Source organism: Rhinolophus ferrumequinum, chromosome X (genome assembly GCF_004115265.2).
Source record: "Rhinolophus ferrumequinum isolate MPI-CBG mRhiFer1 chromosome X, mRhiFer1_v1.p, whole genome shotgun sequence".
In the NCBI taxonomy this organism is placed as follows: Eukaryota; Metazoa; Chordata; class Mammalia; order Chiroptera; family Rhinolophidae; genus Rhinolophus; species Rhinolophus ferrumequinum.
In genome coordinates this window covers 107,089,341-107,106,977 of record NC_046284.1, presented here as the reverse complement: position 1 = coordinate 107,106,977, position 17,637 = coordinate 107,089,341, and the positions used below count along the sequence as shown (strand labels likewise).

The following is a 17,637-nucleotide window of genomic DNA, read 5'->3' as shown; positions in this document are numbered from 1 at the left end:
CTGATGGAGTTAAGGTCCTGACAGGATGTTTGAGGGGATGGATTCACTGCCCCTCACCACCACCCCCTTCTCCAGCCCGTACCGCTTCTTACCTCCAACACACGTACACACCTCCACAAGCCTTTTCAAACATTTTTAAATGAATTTGGCAGGCGATGCAAAGATAAGGAAACTCCAAAACCAGATTTCCCTATCTTGTGTCAGGGTTTTACAGAAAAAAACATACCAAGCCCCTGACCCTCTTGTCCGAGTTTCCCCGACCCCTCAATTTTATGTTCCCATCCTAAACTGAAAGCCGCCTTGTCTTGCCCTCTACTTCCCATCTCTCTCCGTGTCTCCCTTTCTCTCTCTCTCTCTGTCTGTCTCTCTCTCCCCCCCACCTAAATATTTCTTAATTGAACGGTTTGCTGTGGAGCTTCCTTATAGCAGTTTAATAGATTAACTCATCTGAGCCAGCCTCAAATTTCAGATTAAAATTCCTTCATCCCGAAGGCAGCATTATCAGGTTGTTGGAGGCTGTTTTCAAACCTTGGTTTTGAATAGCAGCGGCTCTGCATTAATTTAACCACTAAGCTAATAAGTAGGTTTCGTTTTGTTATGCTAAGCTTTATTGCTTTTCTTTTGATCAGAATGGTGTTGTTGAGCAAAGCAGCAGACAAGGCATTCTTTGATGAGGGAATTAGCGCTCCATTCTTCCTCTATTATTCATAGCACAGTGGAATATGTAAGTACCTGAGGGTGTCAAAGGAGCGCAGGTTCTATTGCAAAGTGCTCGCCTTGTTTCTCTCAATAGCTGACTATGAGATGATAAACCGCTTAATACACTGTGCTAATTGGATGAGAGCAAAAAGAGATGGGAATTAAGGCGAGGCAAAGGAGAAAGTGCAACCAGCCTTCAATTCACTCTTTCACCACTTCACCAGCACCAAAGGAGGCACAAGCTTTCTATAAGCAGACTAGAGGTTTTGTGCAGAGATAAAATGAACGTGTTAGTGGATTCAAGTAATACACTAATTATTGCACAGTATAAATACCACTACTGGTTTTATAACAGGGAGGTAAACTTCTTTTGAGAGGGTTATAGGATTGCTTGGCAGTGGTGTAGAACCTAATAAGGGCCCGGAGTAATAACCCCCTGGATTAACAAAATTGCTGCTTGTTAGAAGTATGATTCAGGCTTTTATGAAGATTTCCTGAGAATGAATAAAAATGACTGAATGACATTTCTTAACGTATAACCGGCAATCGCTACCTTTTAAAGGAAAAATGTATACTTGAAACTGGACCGTTAATAATGTCCAGGGACAACACGACTTTTTCCTTTGAAAAATGCTTTTCCCCCCTGTCAGGTAGCAGGTTTTCTTCTCCCCGCCCCCCTCAGCTAGGCTGCCACTGTCAGTTAAATATGCAGTTGCTCTGGAGAACTCTGTTCCAAAATACCATTTTAGATCCCATTTAAGACCCCCTTCATTCAGACACACTTTTGTGTATACACATACACACATGCTCATGCACACATTTTTTCCTCTAAAAGCAAGCTGAACTAACCCTGGTATAATTTTCTTTCCTCTAACATCAGCCCCCTTTTTCATCCTAGTAAGATCGCCACACTCAAAACAATATGAAGAAGAGAACTACAGGTACCTTGTCTCTTGGTATTATAAATCAAAAACAACAATAATAAATGTTTGCCCCAGTTGGGGGAGGGGAGGGAGGAGAAAAAATGGGAAACTGGCCACGGCCAATACCAGTCCCGGTAACATTAGCTGAAGACTGAGTTTCAAGTCCCCAGTCGTCCCAAACCTCTTCAATGGTCACGCCCCTAATTTATCCACTTTCTGTCTTCCTCACCACAAACCGAGGATGTCCACCCTAACTACTGTCCACAGTCCAGGCCACTGGTAGTTGGTGGTGGAAGAACACTTAGGCGCGCCTCCTGATAACATGCCAACTGCTTCCTTCTTGCCGTTTCTTTTGGGGCCTCATCCAGATCTGGGTAGACTGTCTGAAAATGTAGCAAATTAATTTCCCCCTTCTTCCTTCCCACAGAGGCCCAGACCAGGCTCCCAATCACACCTCTGCCCAAGATGCTGTGGGGGTGGCTCTGGGAAAGCAGGTGGTAGAGCATTCTGCTCTGGGTGTGACAGAGGACTGCCATGCCCCTATCATGGGGCTGGCGGTCCCGAATTCTCCTGGGCTCCGTCCGCACCTCCTCCACCATGGGGGAAGAGGTTTGCTTAAGGTTGGGGGGGGTCAGCCGCTCCCAGCATTGTGACCATGTTCCCAGATATTGGGGCCAAATTGGGTTGCCATTCATTAATAATGCTTACAATAAGATTAAATCATTCTGGAAAATCTCATAAAATCCCCCTAAGTACGCTCCACTGGCTCTTTCCAATCCCCATCATTCACTTGGGGAGGTTTGGAAGGAGAAGAAAATTGGTTTCTTTGCTTTTAATGCTGCTTTGAAAAGATACTCAGAGTTTGTCATGCGTGACATGTCACATGTTTAATGTGGACTTGCTGGAAGTCAGGGGGTCTTTAGCGTGTGATATTTATGGGGAATATTAAGTGCAGAATGAGGTCCCTCCAGCTGGGGAAAGTTGAAAGAATAGGAGGCCCAGGACCGGGCTTGTTTGCGGCCATCAGAATGACATAGGATTAAGAGTTTGTAAAACAAGGCGAGGGGTTCTCATTGGCCAGTAATAAATGTAATCCTTGGAGGTAATTTCACGCAATTTGCTTCTGCTCCATGGAAGGGTCAAATGAGAAAAAATGACTTAAAAAAGAGTTCATTAACAGAAAGAATGGTACTGTTTCTCGTATACCATCCAACTGGCAGCCTGGAGGGGAAAAAAGCTCTACCTATACAAAAAGCCAAAATCGACGGAAAATTGATATTGACCACTAAAAAAAAGTCCTTTCCCTCACGTTCCTCCTGCTCTCCCGTGTCTACCCCAAACTCCCGACTAGCCCAGCCCACCCCAGGAAAGCGGCCATCATCCCAGGGGAACCCCGTGGAGTCTGGAGGGCTGTGACACTCAGATCTTGGGGCGATGTTCTAGAAAGTTCCCCGCCAGGCCTCCTAAACCCGAGAAAGGAGTGTGTGGCAGGAATGGCCGAGGGAAGGTAGTTGGTGGCCTGCGTCCCAAGCCCCAGGCCGGGTCCCTGCTTGCGAGTCCAGGACCTAAGCAGGGTGGCCGTGACCCGCCCGACGGTCCAGGTCTGGGGAGCAGCCTAGGCCCGTGACCCCCGAGGGCGCGCTCCCCACGGTTTCCAGCCGGATTGCGGGGGGGGGGGGGGGGGGCGGGGAGGCAAGGACGCCCGGGCTCGGGCGCTCCGCAGCTGCCAAGCAGGCCGCCCATCCGGAGCTTCCGATGACCTCGGCTCGACCCCGCACCTGCCCCTGGGCTGCGCACACTGGCGCCTCAGGCCTCGAGAGGACCCGCCCCCCCCTTCTCCTGGGCGCCTCCTGGGTGCGCGCGCGGAGCCCGACCGCGGGGCTGGGAGATGCGCCCGCGCCCCCCGCAGCGACCGAAGGCCCGCAGCCTGGAGGGGCGGCCGGCTCCGGCTCCGCGAGGCGCAGTTGTCACGCCGCCGCCCTCCCCCCTCCCGCCTGCCCCTCTCCCCAAAGGTCCAGCGCGCTAATTACTGCAAATTGAAACTAATTAAGCTTCTCTTCCCTTTCCCATCACCCTGGCAGCGTTGGCGAGACCCGGCCCCCGCGGGCGGGCTTACACTGAGCGGTCACCCGGCGGGGCGCTGCCAGGGACCGGAGGAGGGAGAGGCTCCCGTTCCGTCGCGGGAAGGGGTGCACCGAGGGGGTTACAGATCGCAAATCTGTCGGGGTCCCCTCTCGAAATCTGAGTTGTTTAGATTTTTAAAAAATGTATATATTTCCCAATGTCTGGATAAGTGATGTAATGACATTTGTCGAGTTAAGATCTGCCACTTGGATCCTCTCGCTGCCTTTCCATCACCGTTCCCTCGTTCTCTGTCTCTGTCTCTCTCTCTCTCTCTCTCTCTCTCTCTCTCTCTCTCTCTCACACACACACACACACACACACACACACACACACACACACACTCCCTCCTCCCCTTGAGTGCACCGTGGAGCCCCTCCCCTCAGAAGCCAGTGCCTCGGTTTCTCGCCATTACCTGTCATCTCGGACTGCGCACTTCCTTGCTACGTGGCACTTTCAACGAACAGCTTCCCTCTCCTTCCGAGCCAAGACTCCTGCTCGCTTCAAATTTGTCTCCACCGTCAACAACGCCTACGGTGCACCCACCCTTCCTTCAGCCCACCCCACCTCCGTGGCCCCCCAGCTCCCTCTGCGACATGAGGGAGCCGAGAAACGCATGGAAAGCACCTCGGTGGTGTCCTTAGCCTTTGTAGGAAACCTGGATCCCTGTGAGCATGTGAGGATCAGATTCAAACCGGGGCCTCTGCCAGGAAAACTCGAGTACGGATAAACCCAGGGGATGCTGAGGCGCCCGAGCCCACCCCTGGCCTCTGGGGGGCCCCCTTTTATCCCCTCAGCCTGCACAAAGCATTCACACTTCCTTTTGTTAAACATATAATTTTTTTTTTTATTTTGAGCGTGACACTTTTCCACTAGATAGCAAGGAAAAGTGATAACAATTACACATTACACAAAAGTACTGTACCATTGCCTTTATCTTGAAAGTTTCAGAAGCCTCTACAGTTAATAAGTTAAATAAAGGGCTTGAGTACATAAATATTTGTCTAGGAACCCTACCGTATCTACAACACAGTAAGAATCTACAGGACAAACTTTTACCATACCACGCTGAGTGCAATTGCGTTATAACATTTCAAATATACAAAGCTCTGTTCTTTTTTTAATAACAATGGTATATACAGAATCAATAATCACAGTTTGGTGACTTCAACAGTCCATATTCTAGCAGAGTATTTCCCTTTGGTTTGATATAAAAACCTTGGTTGATGTATGATAAAGAAGAGAACAAGAACAAGACGCCCCTTTCCTTTAAGTGCACTGTTAGCTATCTTACAGATTCGCATTCGCTTCCCTGGCCCTGGCTTCACGCCGGAGCCCACGCCAAAATGCTATTTAAAAAAAAAAAGGAAAAGAAAAACTAAAAACTAAATGGGATGTCAGGAGGAGGAGAGGTTGGGCTTTAAAATTTTTTAACTTCAATACCAGGAGTCTTGGGGAGAAACGTCCCCGATATTTTCAATAACGTAAGAACGGGAGAGAGTGGACATACGAGTTGGAGCGAGGTTGGCAGTGGCAGGGGCGGGGACGGGGGTTGGGGAGCAGGGATGGGGCGGGTGGACAGTCAGCCAAGGAGGTGCCATGTCCCGTAGCGCCCAGGGCTGTCTCGCCCGCATCCAGGCTGCTGCTAAAGCGGCTGCGCTCTCTCAGTGCCGTCTTGGGAGTGTGCTGGTCCTCTGTTTCCATTTGGTCTTGAGTGGTGCTGAGTGAGGTGACCCTTCGGGGGGGGGGGGGGCGCCCGGGGCGCGAGGGTGCCCGGCAGCCTTTAGCACACCTCCTTGCCCGTGCTGGTGCCCGGCAGGATGTTGAGCTGCGTGAGCTGCGCGGCGTGCTCCTTGGCCTTGAGCCTCAGCGCAGCTATGCTAGAAGCGCGTCTGTCTGCAGCCGCCGTGGCTGGGTCGGCCAGCGCGCCAGACGCCACCGCGCCCTCCACGGCCGGCGTGGGCTGTCTCAGGAGCGCGGCCGCGGTCGACGCGCTGGTCAGGGGGGCCATGGTTGAAAAGAGCCTGCAAGGAGAGCAAACAGCGCGGTCATGGCCTCGGGAGCTGAGCGTGGCCGTCTCGGGTAGCGTTTCCCACCGCCTCTCACCAGGAGAGTTAGAGGGGCGCCGCCACAGATGATGCGCGGAGTTACAGTCCCAGGGTGGACGGGGGGCTGGGATGTAAGTGGGGGCGCGGGCGAGAGGCTGGACGCTCTGAGAGGGCTTTACTAGAGCAGGGAACCGACGGAGAAAAAAAAGACCAAGGGGCCAGATATTCCTGGAGGTGCCAGAGCCTGGGGCCGAGGCAGTCGGGGCCCAAAACCCCACGGCCCAATTGCGCCGATCCTGTGGTTTCGCCTAGGAAGGGGGTGTATTCTCAGACTAGGAGCTCCGATTGCCTGCAATACTATTTGCCAGGAGAAAGAAGAGGAGAGAGAAAGGAGAAGAGAGAGGGAGAAGAAAAAAAAAAGAAAGGGAGAAAAGGTGGGATCAAAACTGATCAAGACCGGGGTGGCCGGTTAGCTCAGTTGATTAGATGGTTAGAGCGTGGTGCTGATAGCACCAAGTGTGCCGGTTCGATGCCCGCATGGGCCACTGTGAGGGCTAAAAAATAAAACAAAAACAAAAAATCCCACAAACTGCTCATTTAGGGCGCCTTCTCAGCCCTTCGCCCTGGAAAAGCTGGCCTCGTTTGCTGGCATTCTTGCCTACATGGCCGCCCTCAACTGAGCTGCCTTTTCCTTTTCCCGGGCAATGACCACGGTGGGGGGGGGACCACAAGAGGGGTCGCCCGCCTGTTGATTTCCACTCCAAAGACTTGACCCGCCAGCGTCCCTGCGTACCGCGTGGCGACAACCTTCCCAGGCCACCTTCCCTGCGCCCCTGCAGCTTCTGGTGCCAGAGAACCACTGGACCCGCAACCTCTACGTGTGCGGCGATGCGCAAGCCTGGAACCCCATTCTGCTACCGCCTCTGGGCAGCGCCAGGATTGCTCCTGGTGACGCCTCCACCCCCTTTGCACAGCACCTCGGTCATGCAGCTGAGGCCCGAGCTACAGCTGCCACTGGCCCTGCGACATCCCATCCCTACCCCCAGATGCTTCTTTCTCCCCAGGGCTCCCGGCCCCATAGGGCCAACTTGGGGTTTCTGCGATTAGAAATGAGCCTACTAGGGCTGGAGGAGTGCCTCATGCTTCTCCACCCTTCATGCCTCCCCCACTGCACCCCTCTTCCAGACTCTCCGAACCTTGCAGTCCGTACTCTAGCCATGGTTTGCGGCTTTTACAAGTCTCTAACTGTCAGAAGGGAAAGGGGTGTGGGGGGGTGAGGGATACAGGACTTAATTTTTTTCCCCAGAAAGAAAGAAAAAAGTGTGGCCTGGCGGTGGTGTAACATGCCCTGGTTCCACTAGGTAAACTGAGTCACTACACTTCAAAGCACTCACTGTTTATGTTTGTTACATGAAACTAATTTTACTTAAGTCTTTTTTGAAAATTTTCTCTAAGATGATTTTTAAGTGGTTGCGCAGTTGGATGAATCTATTCTTTCTTTGTTCTCCCAAAGAGAGATCATTGAAGCTGCATTCAGTTTTATTTTCACTGCACTTTCCAACTTAATACATCCCTCCTTTGTTTCTTTGTCTGTGCGATTATACAGACTTTTTATTTCATCATTCGATGTTCATTTAAAGAAAGGGAGTTATAATATATGATGAACTGTTTCTTTTATTTCGTTGTCTTGTGCTTTGTTGGAATCAGGTTTGCACATACAGGGGTATGGTTGGCAGCCGGTCAGTTGATTGACAAGGAAGATAGAGTCTGGGGAAGAAGAAAGAATTCTTTGCACCCAGAGAGTCCCTGGCTCCAGGGCTCCTGTGGGGACCAGGGTTGTGTTCCTCTGATTGCTAGGCTTCGGGGCATGAAGAGGATTTTTGCAAAACTTGCAAACTCATCCCGGCTCTGTAGCCTACACCTGTACACATTTACACACTTATCAGCTATGGCCTACGCTGTTGCCACTTTCAAATGGTACTTTTCCAGCTTTCATTGAACACTCAAAATTGTCACGGTTGTTGTTACTGCCACTGCCCTCCCCTTTGCCGCTTGGTCTCAAGTCATTCCCTTCAAGATCTACATTGCTTGAGGCAAAATTAGAAAGTATTTTCTTTGGCTAAACCTCTTAGGTCAGGCCAAAGAGAAAAGATGTGTGTAGCCCCTGCCTGTCCCCGGCCCTCCTCCCTGACTCCAGGCTGTGTGTGTGTGTGTGACAGACAGACTTCCCGAGGCCGCGTGTTACCTGCCAAATGCAGGGCTGATGAAGGCCGGGTGCCGGAACACGGCGGCTCCGAGGAAAGTGCTCAGACCCAGGGGCGCCCCGCTGGGCGGCAGGCTGGCCGAGCCCGGAGGCGGAGGTAGGCTCGGGAAGGCAGCGGCAGCAGCAGCAGCAGCTGCTGTCCAGGCCGAGTCGAGTGCGGGGTGGTGCGGGGGGAAGGGGCTGGCGTCCAGGTAGGGGCTGAGCGGGTGGGTGGCTGAGAGCGGCCCCGGGAAGGGCAGTCCCGGAGGATGGGTTTGCGCGCCCGCCTTCTCCCGTTTGCGCCACTTCGCCCGACGGTTCTGGAACCAGACCTGCAAGGCGGAGAGAGCCCGGGGTTAGCACGGCTCCTGGCCAAACGGGCGCTCCAGACGCGCCCCTGCCTCTCCCTGGCACTGCTGACCTTTCCTCCTTTCCACCACGGACTGCGCCCACCTCGACCCTTTCTGGCCTCAGGTTGTTTAAGGACACCTCCGGGGCCAAACGGGCGGCGAAGAGGAGCCCAAACTTAAAGACAGCAGGAAACACGGGCCAAGCAAACCCTTTCTAGTGGGTATTGCAAGTAGCCTAGTTCTTTCCAAGTTTAAGGAGAGTGGTTCAGTGTGTTTAGAGATGGGGAAAGCAAGGTTTAAGTGTCTGTGTTGCCATTTACTTGCTGTGCGTCTTTAGGCAGGTCACTTAAACCTCTTTCAACCTCAGTTTTCTAATCTGTAAAATGGGGGTAATAAAACTGTACTCATAAGGCTGTTCTGAGGAAGGAGTAAAATGAGGCATGTGGAAGTTCCTGTTCAGAGAGAAGAAGGCATATCAGCTTTTTGCTGCACATCAACTATTTTCGCCTACTTCAGGTTTACCCAAGAGCTGGCAAAATTCCTGCTCTGTGTTAAAAAGCGAGTTGGGAGGCGGTTCATTTATTCTTTCCAAAAATATTTATTGAACACCTAGAATACTGGGCTGGGCTCGGGGGGTTCAGGGAGAGCTGGAAAGGGAGGGAAGAAATGCCCACAGTAATTCCCAAACCAGCATACATTTTAAAGGGTCTGTTCTCCATGAAATAAAATACGGGGCACACAGCTGGCTATCTGCCCCAGGGGCTCTATCCCTGCAGGAGCCCGTTCTGCGCAGGAAGGTGCTGACCTAGCACACCAGGTATACAGCAATACCGGGATACATAGAAATCAGAGTGCAGGATACCTGTCAACTTTCCACATCTTCAGAGCTAACAGGTCCTTTATTTCTTCTGGGAATGTAGTTTAAATAGGTTATTTAAATAAGATAGTTCTAGGCTTGGGGGAGGTTTCCAGCACAAGGTATCTTCCTAATTGTTAATAGAAAGCAGTTTTAGTAGAGACCTTTACCTGAAATGTGGCAACTACCATAGTCTAAAAATAACTCCCAGGAGCATGAAATTATTTTTATGTGACCTGCTCATCACACCCACAGCTAAGATATGCTCCTTCTTCCCTGAAGGCATTAATATTTTTAGGGCTGGGTTTATGCCTGCACACAAGTCTAAAAATTAAGAATGAGCTCCAGGGCTATACAGAATTATATTAAAATATAATGTAAATGATCCCAGAGGAATATGTTTTAAAAATGTTTTAAAGACATCCATGTCTTTCAAATATACACATTGGGGGTTGTCGTTACTAGCACTAGTAGATAAGCTTGGCTTGACTTCTAGACAGCCACCCAGGGCAAGAAAAATCGAGAATCCAAATCAGTTGATTCCTTAAAATTCTGCTGAAAAGAGGGCCCATCCATAACATTCCACAGCCCTCAAATAATCTATCTGTGAATTGCAGAAACACTCCAGTGTGGAAATCCAGAGGCTTGAAAAAGTAAGACTAGATGGGACCAGGCTGGGTGGGCAGCTTTTGTGTACCCAAATCTGTCTAGACGAGAATATCCGCCACTCCTGGAGGTCAGTGAAAGGAGTAAGGGGGGGCAGTGGGGGCAGTGTGCCCTCAAAGAACGTGGAAACCTTTTACAGACGGATCGTCTCTCCCAGCTCAACTGCAATTATCAAGATGTCCTCCCGCAATTCCTCATTATTGAATTAATACCTTTGAGGCCCCCCAAAGGTAAACGAAAGGACTCTAATAATTCATATTCACTTAATTACATCTTCTCCAGTGAATAGGGAGAGAGGAGAAGGGGAGGGGGCGCTCTCTTTCTTTTAAAAAGTTATTTAACTTTCCCACGACTCGTTCCCCTGAGCTGAAAATACGGAGTTGCTGTCACATCTCTGTTTGACAATGGAGAAATGTGTCAACAGAAAGGAGGGGACAAACCTCATCATTAGCCCTCTAATGCAAGAAGCTGTTGTGTATTAAATGAGCCATATGGAATTTATTGTGCTTTATCAGCGCTTGATTTTGACTGTAAAGTGATTCACTCAGCTCCTAACTCAGGGACATCTGTTTTCTGTTGGCCATCGGGGCTGCCCAGTGTTGATCGTCTCTTTGGTTATGAGGCCTGGGTTCGGAAATGCACTCTGGTATGGGGCTGCAAACACCTTTAATAGCATTGCACTCACTCCCTATTAGATCAATGTAGGCTCATTGCTATAAAAAATGGGAAATCAAATAGCATTAGCCAGCTCCTTGTGCGGGCAGAGGGGAAATCAAACAGCATTTTGCCTTCAAATGGCCCTGTTTGTTCTAGCACTAAGTGGGCTTTTATGAAGCCCGATTGGAGACTTAATCGCAGCCAAATACCTGCTTGGAGCTGAGCGGATTTGTCTAACAACCAAATCCATGCTCCATCCCATTATTTCAATCAGGAGAAGTCAGTCCAAAGATTGGTTCCTACAGGGGCTGTGGACCAGGGGTATCCTGAACTTCAGGATTCTGATCCCAGACCCTCTTCTGATCTTAGACCCCTTCTTCAAGGCTCCCAAGCCTAGAAACCTTCCCCTCCACTCTCCCAGGACTTCATATTTTAATATATTTTTGTGTATGTGAATGTTTTGGTCTATTTTGCGGATTCTCCTCTTCATTTAAGAAAGGGGGTCTCCACCGCCCCCTAATCCATCAACCCATCTCTCTCCCCCTCCCCCCCCCACATCCCCCACTTCCTCCCTCTCTCTGGTGCGGCTCACCTGGACTCGGGCCTCAGTCAAGTCCAGCCTCATGGCCAGTTCCTCCCTATAAGAAAGCAACAGACAGGAGGTCACTGCAGGCTCCAGCACCCGCTTCTCAGCCTCCTTTCCCTGGCTGGCAGGCCTCCTCCTTCAGGGTCTCCCCGGGCTGCCTGCCCGCATCCCCAAACACTTGGGCACCACCATCCTTTCACCACTGGAGTGCCTACTATTTGACAACATAAAAACACAACACATTGCCAGATATAGGGTATTCTATATTATGCTGTATCATATGATATTTAAGAGTGACAGGGAGGCCTCTTGAGTCTATAAGTCTATAAAACTGAGCTCTAGGATTCTCTCTCACTCTTTCTAAAGCCAGAATTAACAAGAAACACACAAACAATGCTTATACTCTATTTTATACTAATAGTAAATGGGAGAACTCAGCACTAAACTAAAAAAAAATGTTTTTGCCCTCTTGGTTTCTTTCTGCCTTCTTTTCTCTCCCCCCTTCTCTCTCTCTCTCTCTCTCTCTCTCTCTCTCTCTCTCTCTCTCTCTCTCTCTCTCTCTCTCTCTCTACCTCTCTCTCCTCTCTGTTTACTGCTCTCTGCCTTTCCCTCCATCTCTCTCTCTCTCCCCCGCCTTTCTCCCTCCCTCACCCCCTTAGCTCACACTCCCCATTACCCTCTGGAGAAACGTTAAGCTTGTTAAGAGTTCAGTGGGGGTAATTTTTCGATTAAACAAAATTCTGCGCACCTCCTGACTCCAGTGCCCACTACAAACCCTGCCCATCTCAGGGGAAGTCAATTTAACTGAAACCCTACCCCATCATTGCAGTTATTACTGCGATAATTAAGGCAAATAGGAAACCATTAAGATGCTGTAAAACGGCTTACGACCTGTTTACCGAAAATATGAGCGCGCCGAGAATAATTGGCTCGAAGCTCGCTAATATGAAAGAGCGGCGACTGCCCCAGCCTGGAACTCAGTTCTGTATTGCTGGCAGGCGCCCCAGTCGACACCAGAAACTTCAGGACCCGGAGAAAACCGGCTCCCAGAACGCTTTCCCTTGCTCCCTGCTTCACTGAGCACCAGCAAGTCTAAAACCCCCACTCCTGGCTGGCTCCGGGCAGCAGCCAAGGGTCTCTAACCCCTGTGTCCAAAAGAGGTGGGCATAGGGTGGCGAAGTGGAGCTTCCCCTCTTCACGTACTTTGGTTCCCCCGGAGAAGCTAAAAATGGGCAGACCTGGATGCCAACTGACACCACACCATTTTCTTCTTTTGAAATACACATTTGTGATAAATGCAAAAAGCCAGTCGGCTAGTTACCTATTTGACAGCACACACTGATGTGTAATTTTATCTTCTTTTTAAAAGATAATGAAGGGTCTGGCTGACACCGAGGAAGACCAAGTTTAGCTCAAGGTATGACCAAGTTTAGTGCCTTTGCCCTGCATCCAATCCACTTTTTTCTGTTTCTGGTTAGGAGAGAGCTTGGCATTTAATCGCCGGAGCAATTGCACTTTAGAGTTGGCTCAGGCCTCCTGAACCCTAAGCAGCGATTTCTCCTTTGGTTCAAAGGGGCGGACAGCTTTCCGATTCTAAAATGCACATTGAAAAGCTGCACACGTCTCCAGCGAAAGAGCTGCCCAAGCTTGACAAGCCCCACGCCAGACCGACACCTATCCCTTTCTCTCTCCCCACTGGGGGAAGTTTTCCCTAACCCTGGTTCCTTGCCTGAGCGGAGACCTTGGCCTTAGGGTGGGAGATGAAGGCCCCCAGCGGGGCTGGAGCTCCAGATCGAATGAATAAATGGGGCCCAGGGGCCCAGTCTTCTCACAGGCACATCCCTCCCTCCGAGAGAGAGAGAGAGAGAGAGAGAGAGAGAGAGAGAGAGAGAGAGAGAGAGAGAGAGAGAGAGAGAGAGAGAGAGAGAGAGAGAGAGAGAGAGAGAGAGAGAGAGAGAGAGAGAAGGGAGGGAGGGAGGGAGGAAGGAAAGAAAGGAAGGGAAAGAAAAAGGAAAAGAAAAGAAAAGAAAGAAAAACCTTGGGTGAGCTTGAAGTAGAGCATAACCATGAGGAACACCCAGGTTGGCCACCCATCCAAAAAGAAAAATTCCCCCAGCTGTTTCATCTATGGCCTGCCAGGCTCCCAGGAATCATTACCCATCCCTGTAAATCCGTGTACATTAAACCTATATTAAACCAACGCTGGGTTTAATGTGGGGTGGTTAGGGAAGCGACGAGAGGGGAAGATTCTGGCTGGTGCCCCTAGGGGTAGATACCAAATACTGCCCAGTTCTGTCTTCCTTCGGTTATTTCAGGAGTCCTCAAACGGCAGAACTTGGATCTTTTAAAAGGCCTTCTGCGTAGGCACGGGCTCCAGCTTCACTGCGAAGAGCGTAACTGATACCCACCAAGCTGCTGGGGCATCAGGCGGGGGTGGCGAGCGCCCCACACACAGGCCAAAAATAGCCCCTGCTTTGCTTGGGCCACTAAGGTCGGCAGCGCTTCCTGTGCCTCGCCTGGGACCTGCCTGACCCAGTCGCTGCGCCCGAGGCCCTGAGTGTATGTGTGTGCTGGGGTGCACGAGTCTCCAAGGTGGTGCGTTTGGGCGCCCTTTGGAGAGGCTTTTTCTTTTTCTCTCTAAAACTTGTAGCTTGAGAAAATTAAACTGGAGAGACCTTGGGAAGGAAAGAAATCATCGCAGCCTAAACTTAAAGCCCGGAATAGGGGTGGAGGAGAGGGAGTGGGTAGTTAGTGGTGAGCAAGGGTAGGTGCGTTGGGAGGGTGCGCCTGGTTAGAGTCCTAGAGCGAAGTCCCTGCCCGAGCCCGGGCCCCGGCCCACCCGCCTCCCCTCTCTGGGGCCTGCTTGCGCCCTCCAGCCGCTGCCATCCACCCACCCCGTGCGCTTACCTGGTGAAGACGTCTGGGTAGTGCGTCTTCTGAAAGGCCCGCTCCAGTTCCTCCAGCTGGTAGCTGGTGAACGTGGTGCGGTAGCGCCGCTGTTTGCGCTTCAGCAGCCCCTCCTCCGAGTCGCTGCCCGCAGACAGGCACACGCTGTCCTCGCCATCCTTGCCCTCAGCGTCCTCTGGATGCAGCAGCAGCTCCTCCTTGGGCGACAGCTCCCCGCCCTCGGAGGCCACAGCGGCGGCAGCAGCGGCCACGGCCCCAGTGGCGGCCACGGCGCAGCGCCGGGGCTCCTTGAGCAGCGCTCGGGCGTCGTCCTCCAGCAGCTCCTCCTCGTCGTCCTCCAGAAGCTCCTCTTCCTCGTCCTCGTCCTCCTCGTCCTCCAACAGCTCCTCCTCGTCTTCCTCGGCACCCGTGCCGCCACCCGCCGCCGGGGCGCCACTCGGGGCGCCCGCCGCGCTGAGGCGCTCCTCCGGGTGCGCGGGGCCCCCTGGGCCGCCCAGCTCGTCCAGCGCGGGCGGTGGCGGCACGAAGGGCGCCCCGTTCTCGCGGTACGACTTGCTGCGGCTGATGCTCACCTGCGGCGCCTGGCTGATCTTCAGCGTGTCCCAGGCCGCAGCGGCGGCAGCCGCGGCGGCCACGGCGACACCAGCGCCGTCTGGCCGCTCCCCTGGCCGTGCGGTTGGCGGCGGCGGCGGAGGGGCCTCCCCCCGCGGACCCGCCGTGGCCGTGGCCGCCGCCGCGGCCGCCGCGGCCGCCGCCGCCGCCGCCGCCGCGGCGCCCTGGAGGAGGCGGCCCCCGCCCGGGCCGTACAGGCGCCGCAGCTTGGGCGGCAGGTGCAGCTCGGCCTCGAACTGGGCGCTGCTGCCCTTGGGGGAGCCTGCGGGCAAGGGAGAGTGGTCAGCGTGCTGGCCGGCCTGGCAAAGCTGCCGCCCGAGTTGGCCCGCCACTGCTCCCTGGGCGCCTGGGAGCCGGCGCGCGCGGCTCTCCGCGCGACATCAGACTTCTACCCCTTCTCCTCCTTCCCCACTTTTCTTGCTTTTGCTTTTTCTTTACACATATCTTCCTCTTTCCCTTTCTCGTGTTTCCTTTATTTTTTCTCTCCCCTCCACCCTTCCCTTCTTTCCTTTCCCTCTTCTGCTCTTCCCTTTATTTCCTTTCTTCCTTCACCTCTGTTCCTTCCTTTCATTTTCCATTCCTTTTCTTCCTTCTTACTCTCCCAGTCACTCCCTTTCTTTCATCTTTCCTCTCCCCTTTCCTTCCTTTTCTCTTATTATGCTCTTTCCCCCTTCTTTCTTTCTTCCTTCCTTTATTTTGGTTTTCATTTCTTCTTGTCCTCTGTCTCACTTTTTTCCCCTTCCCATTTTAGGTCAAAAGAGAACCTGAAAACATTCAACAACTTAAAGAAAAAAAAGATAATCCCCCTGAAAACTTTGCTCACGATCTCCGTCCACTGCTCTGCCACGCTGGCCCAGCCTGGCGGGAGGGGCGCTGGCCTGCGGGCGACCCCTTTTGGGGGCAGCGGCCCAGTGGCCCTGAGAGCCGGCCGCACCCCACCAGCCTGAGCAGCCCGAATGGGGCAGGGGCTCCTTGCCCGGAAAGGCAAAGAAAAATTGCCCTGGCGAAAATGGGCTCGGAAGGGCCTGAGTGGGTGCGGAGGGGGTGCAACAGGCACAGGCTGCTTCTTCCCTTCGAGGAAGTGCCTGGCACAGGTGCCACTGCAGATTCACAAAAGGAAGAAGTCAGTTTTATTTTAAATGGCCCCGTCTCCGCCATCCGCTCCTGTCTTCCAAGTGGCTCTGCGGCTGGACCGCTGGTTTTCCGATTTTGAAAGAAATTAACAAATCTTTCCCTGTGACACCTCTGCAGCCAGCACAAGGCAAAACTTAAGAGTAACAGGTTCGAGGCAAAATGATAGTTGTTCTGGAATTTTTAATTTTAGAAAAAAAATAAAACTTTTTAAACATCTCAACTCTGTTTTTAAAAAAATAACTAACAGCAGAGAAAAAGGAGCACCCAGAAGCCGCACGTTTCATACATTTCAAATACAATAAGCATTTGGGGAATCCCTGGGAGATGTTTTTGCAAAGCTGGTGTTTGAAAGGTTACAAGAAATCTACAATTAAAAAAAAATAGCAAAACATCCGTTTAAAGCAATCTTCCAAAGAGGAAAGGACAAGGCTCACTCTGCCTGGATACCCCCACTCACAGCTTTTGGGGTTCTTCCCCAAGTTGTTACAAAGGTCCACCTGGCAACTGCTATTTCTGACCTGTCGCCCCTCTTCAGAGCACCCCAAGGCCACCAAAGTGGGCATTTGAAAGATCTAAAGACCAACAGGAAGAACCTAAGAGCCCCCGATGCGAAGCTGGCCTCTGCTTTCTCTGGAAGTAGAGAGGTTGGGAGAGACCGCCCCGACAAGATGTTTATCGCTCTTTGAGGCACCAGGCCTCAGAGTTGTTCCCCTCTCTTTCCTCTGACTTCAGCTTGACAAACCCAGGCCACTGACCCCTGATTATCTAACATCCAAATCAGTGCCCAGAGCCCTTTGTAGGTGCCTGGCGGGGCGCAGCCTTACCTTGCAAGGCCTTTTCCTGGTCCGCGCGGCTGGCCAGCGGGGCGGGCAAGCTCTGCGCAGCTCCCAGCAGGCGCATTTTGCACGGGCTCCTCCGGCCCAGGATGCTGTCGATGCAGTAGGAGGACAGCAAAGTTGGAGATTTACTTTTGCACTCGGGCCTCTCGGAGCAGCCCTCCTCCTGGTACTGATTGCTCATGGCTGGGGCTTTTTCCCTGGGCGCAGAGAGCGGGCGGCTGGCTGCCTCTCCTGGAGGGTGGGATGGATGGGTAAAAGTTGGGGGGGTGGGGTTAGATGGCTGGTTATAATGGGTATTATTTCGATCTCTGTGCCTCTCTGCCTCCTTGAGTTGCTGACTGCCGGCTCCCGCCCTGCCCGCGCGGCCAGAGCTCGCCCTCTTGGCGCTCAGGACAAGCTGTAACAAGTGTAGTGAGCCGCCGGCGCGGAGCTCTGGAGTCTCTCTCCTCCACGTGCTGAGAGGCGCCCTGTGATTGGCTCTCGCCAGAGGCCCGGCTGTGCCGGGCTGTGGGCTCTGCGCAAAGCCCGGACTGGAGTCCGGAAAGGCCGGCGCGCGGGGGGGTTGGGGGGCAGTGGGCACTAACCGAGCGAAGGATTTTCTTTTTCATTTTTCGTTTTTAACTAACAACTTTCTAAGTTCTCCACCCTCCTCTTGCAGCTCCTCCTTTAACCTTTTAGGGCTGGTCCGAAACTCTAAATTATTCGGATGTCAGGCCTGCGGGTGCCACTTGGGGGACGTGAGCCCCTTCCATCCACTAGAGGACTTCGCTCCCAGGAGGCGAGGCCTTGAGGCTCGCGTACAGACGGACCCGGCACTTTTCAAAGCCAGTATTGCGCTCCCAGGACAGTACCTCAATGGCGCTCAGTCGTGGTGCTTTTTAGGCAGGACGGGCCTCCGAGGTTCCAGGTTGACGGCCGCAAACATCTGCCGTTTGGGCGTTCAGTTTTCTCTTGAGGTCCAACGCCTGGAGCTGTCGGTCTTCACCCTGAGCCCGGC

The 17,637-nt window shown here is 52.5% G+C and overlaps 1 protein-coding gene across 1 annotated transcript; it reads right to left on the bottom strand.

Annotated features, from left to right (window-relative positions):
* Window positions 1-4,564: 4,564 nt before the first annotated feature.
* On the bottom strand, window positions 4,565-17,047 carry ARX (aristaless related homeobox). Its single transcript, XM_033110767.1, has 5 exons — window positions 16,626-17,047; window positions 14,056-14,929; window positions 11,155-11,200; window positions 8,037-8,365; window positions 4,565-5,767 (listed from the first exon to the last, which is right to left on the bottom strand). Exons 1-5 carry the CDS (start codon window positions 16,819-16,821, stop codon window positions 5,527-5,529), a joined length of 1,686 nt encoding a protein of 561 aa, XP_032966658.1. The 5' UTR covers window positions 16,822-17,047; the 3' UTR covers window positions 4,565-5,526.
* Between the last annotated feature and the right edge of the window lie 590 nt (window positions 17,048-17,637).

What these genes read in the sequence shown, in the direction of transcription:
- ARX (XM_033110767.1), bottom strand. Translation starts at nt 16,821, where the DNA reads ATGAGCAATCAGTACCAGGAGGAGGGCTGCTCCGAGAGGCCCGAGTGC. An exon ending in CCAGGAAAAGGCCTTGCAAG is followed by an intron (nt 14,930 to 16,625) that starts GTAAGGCTGCGC and finishes CCTTGCCCGCAG; the next exon opens with GCTCCCCCAAGGGCAGCAGC. An exon ending in TGACTGAGGCCCGAGTCCAG is followed by an intron (nt 8,366 to 11,154) that starts GTGAGCCGCACC and finishes TCCGCCTTGCAG; the next exon opens with GTCTGGTTCCAGAACCGTCG.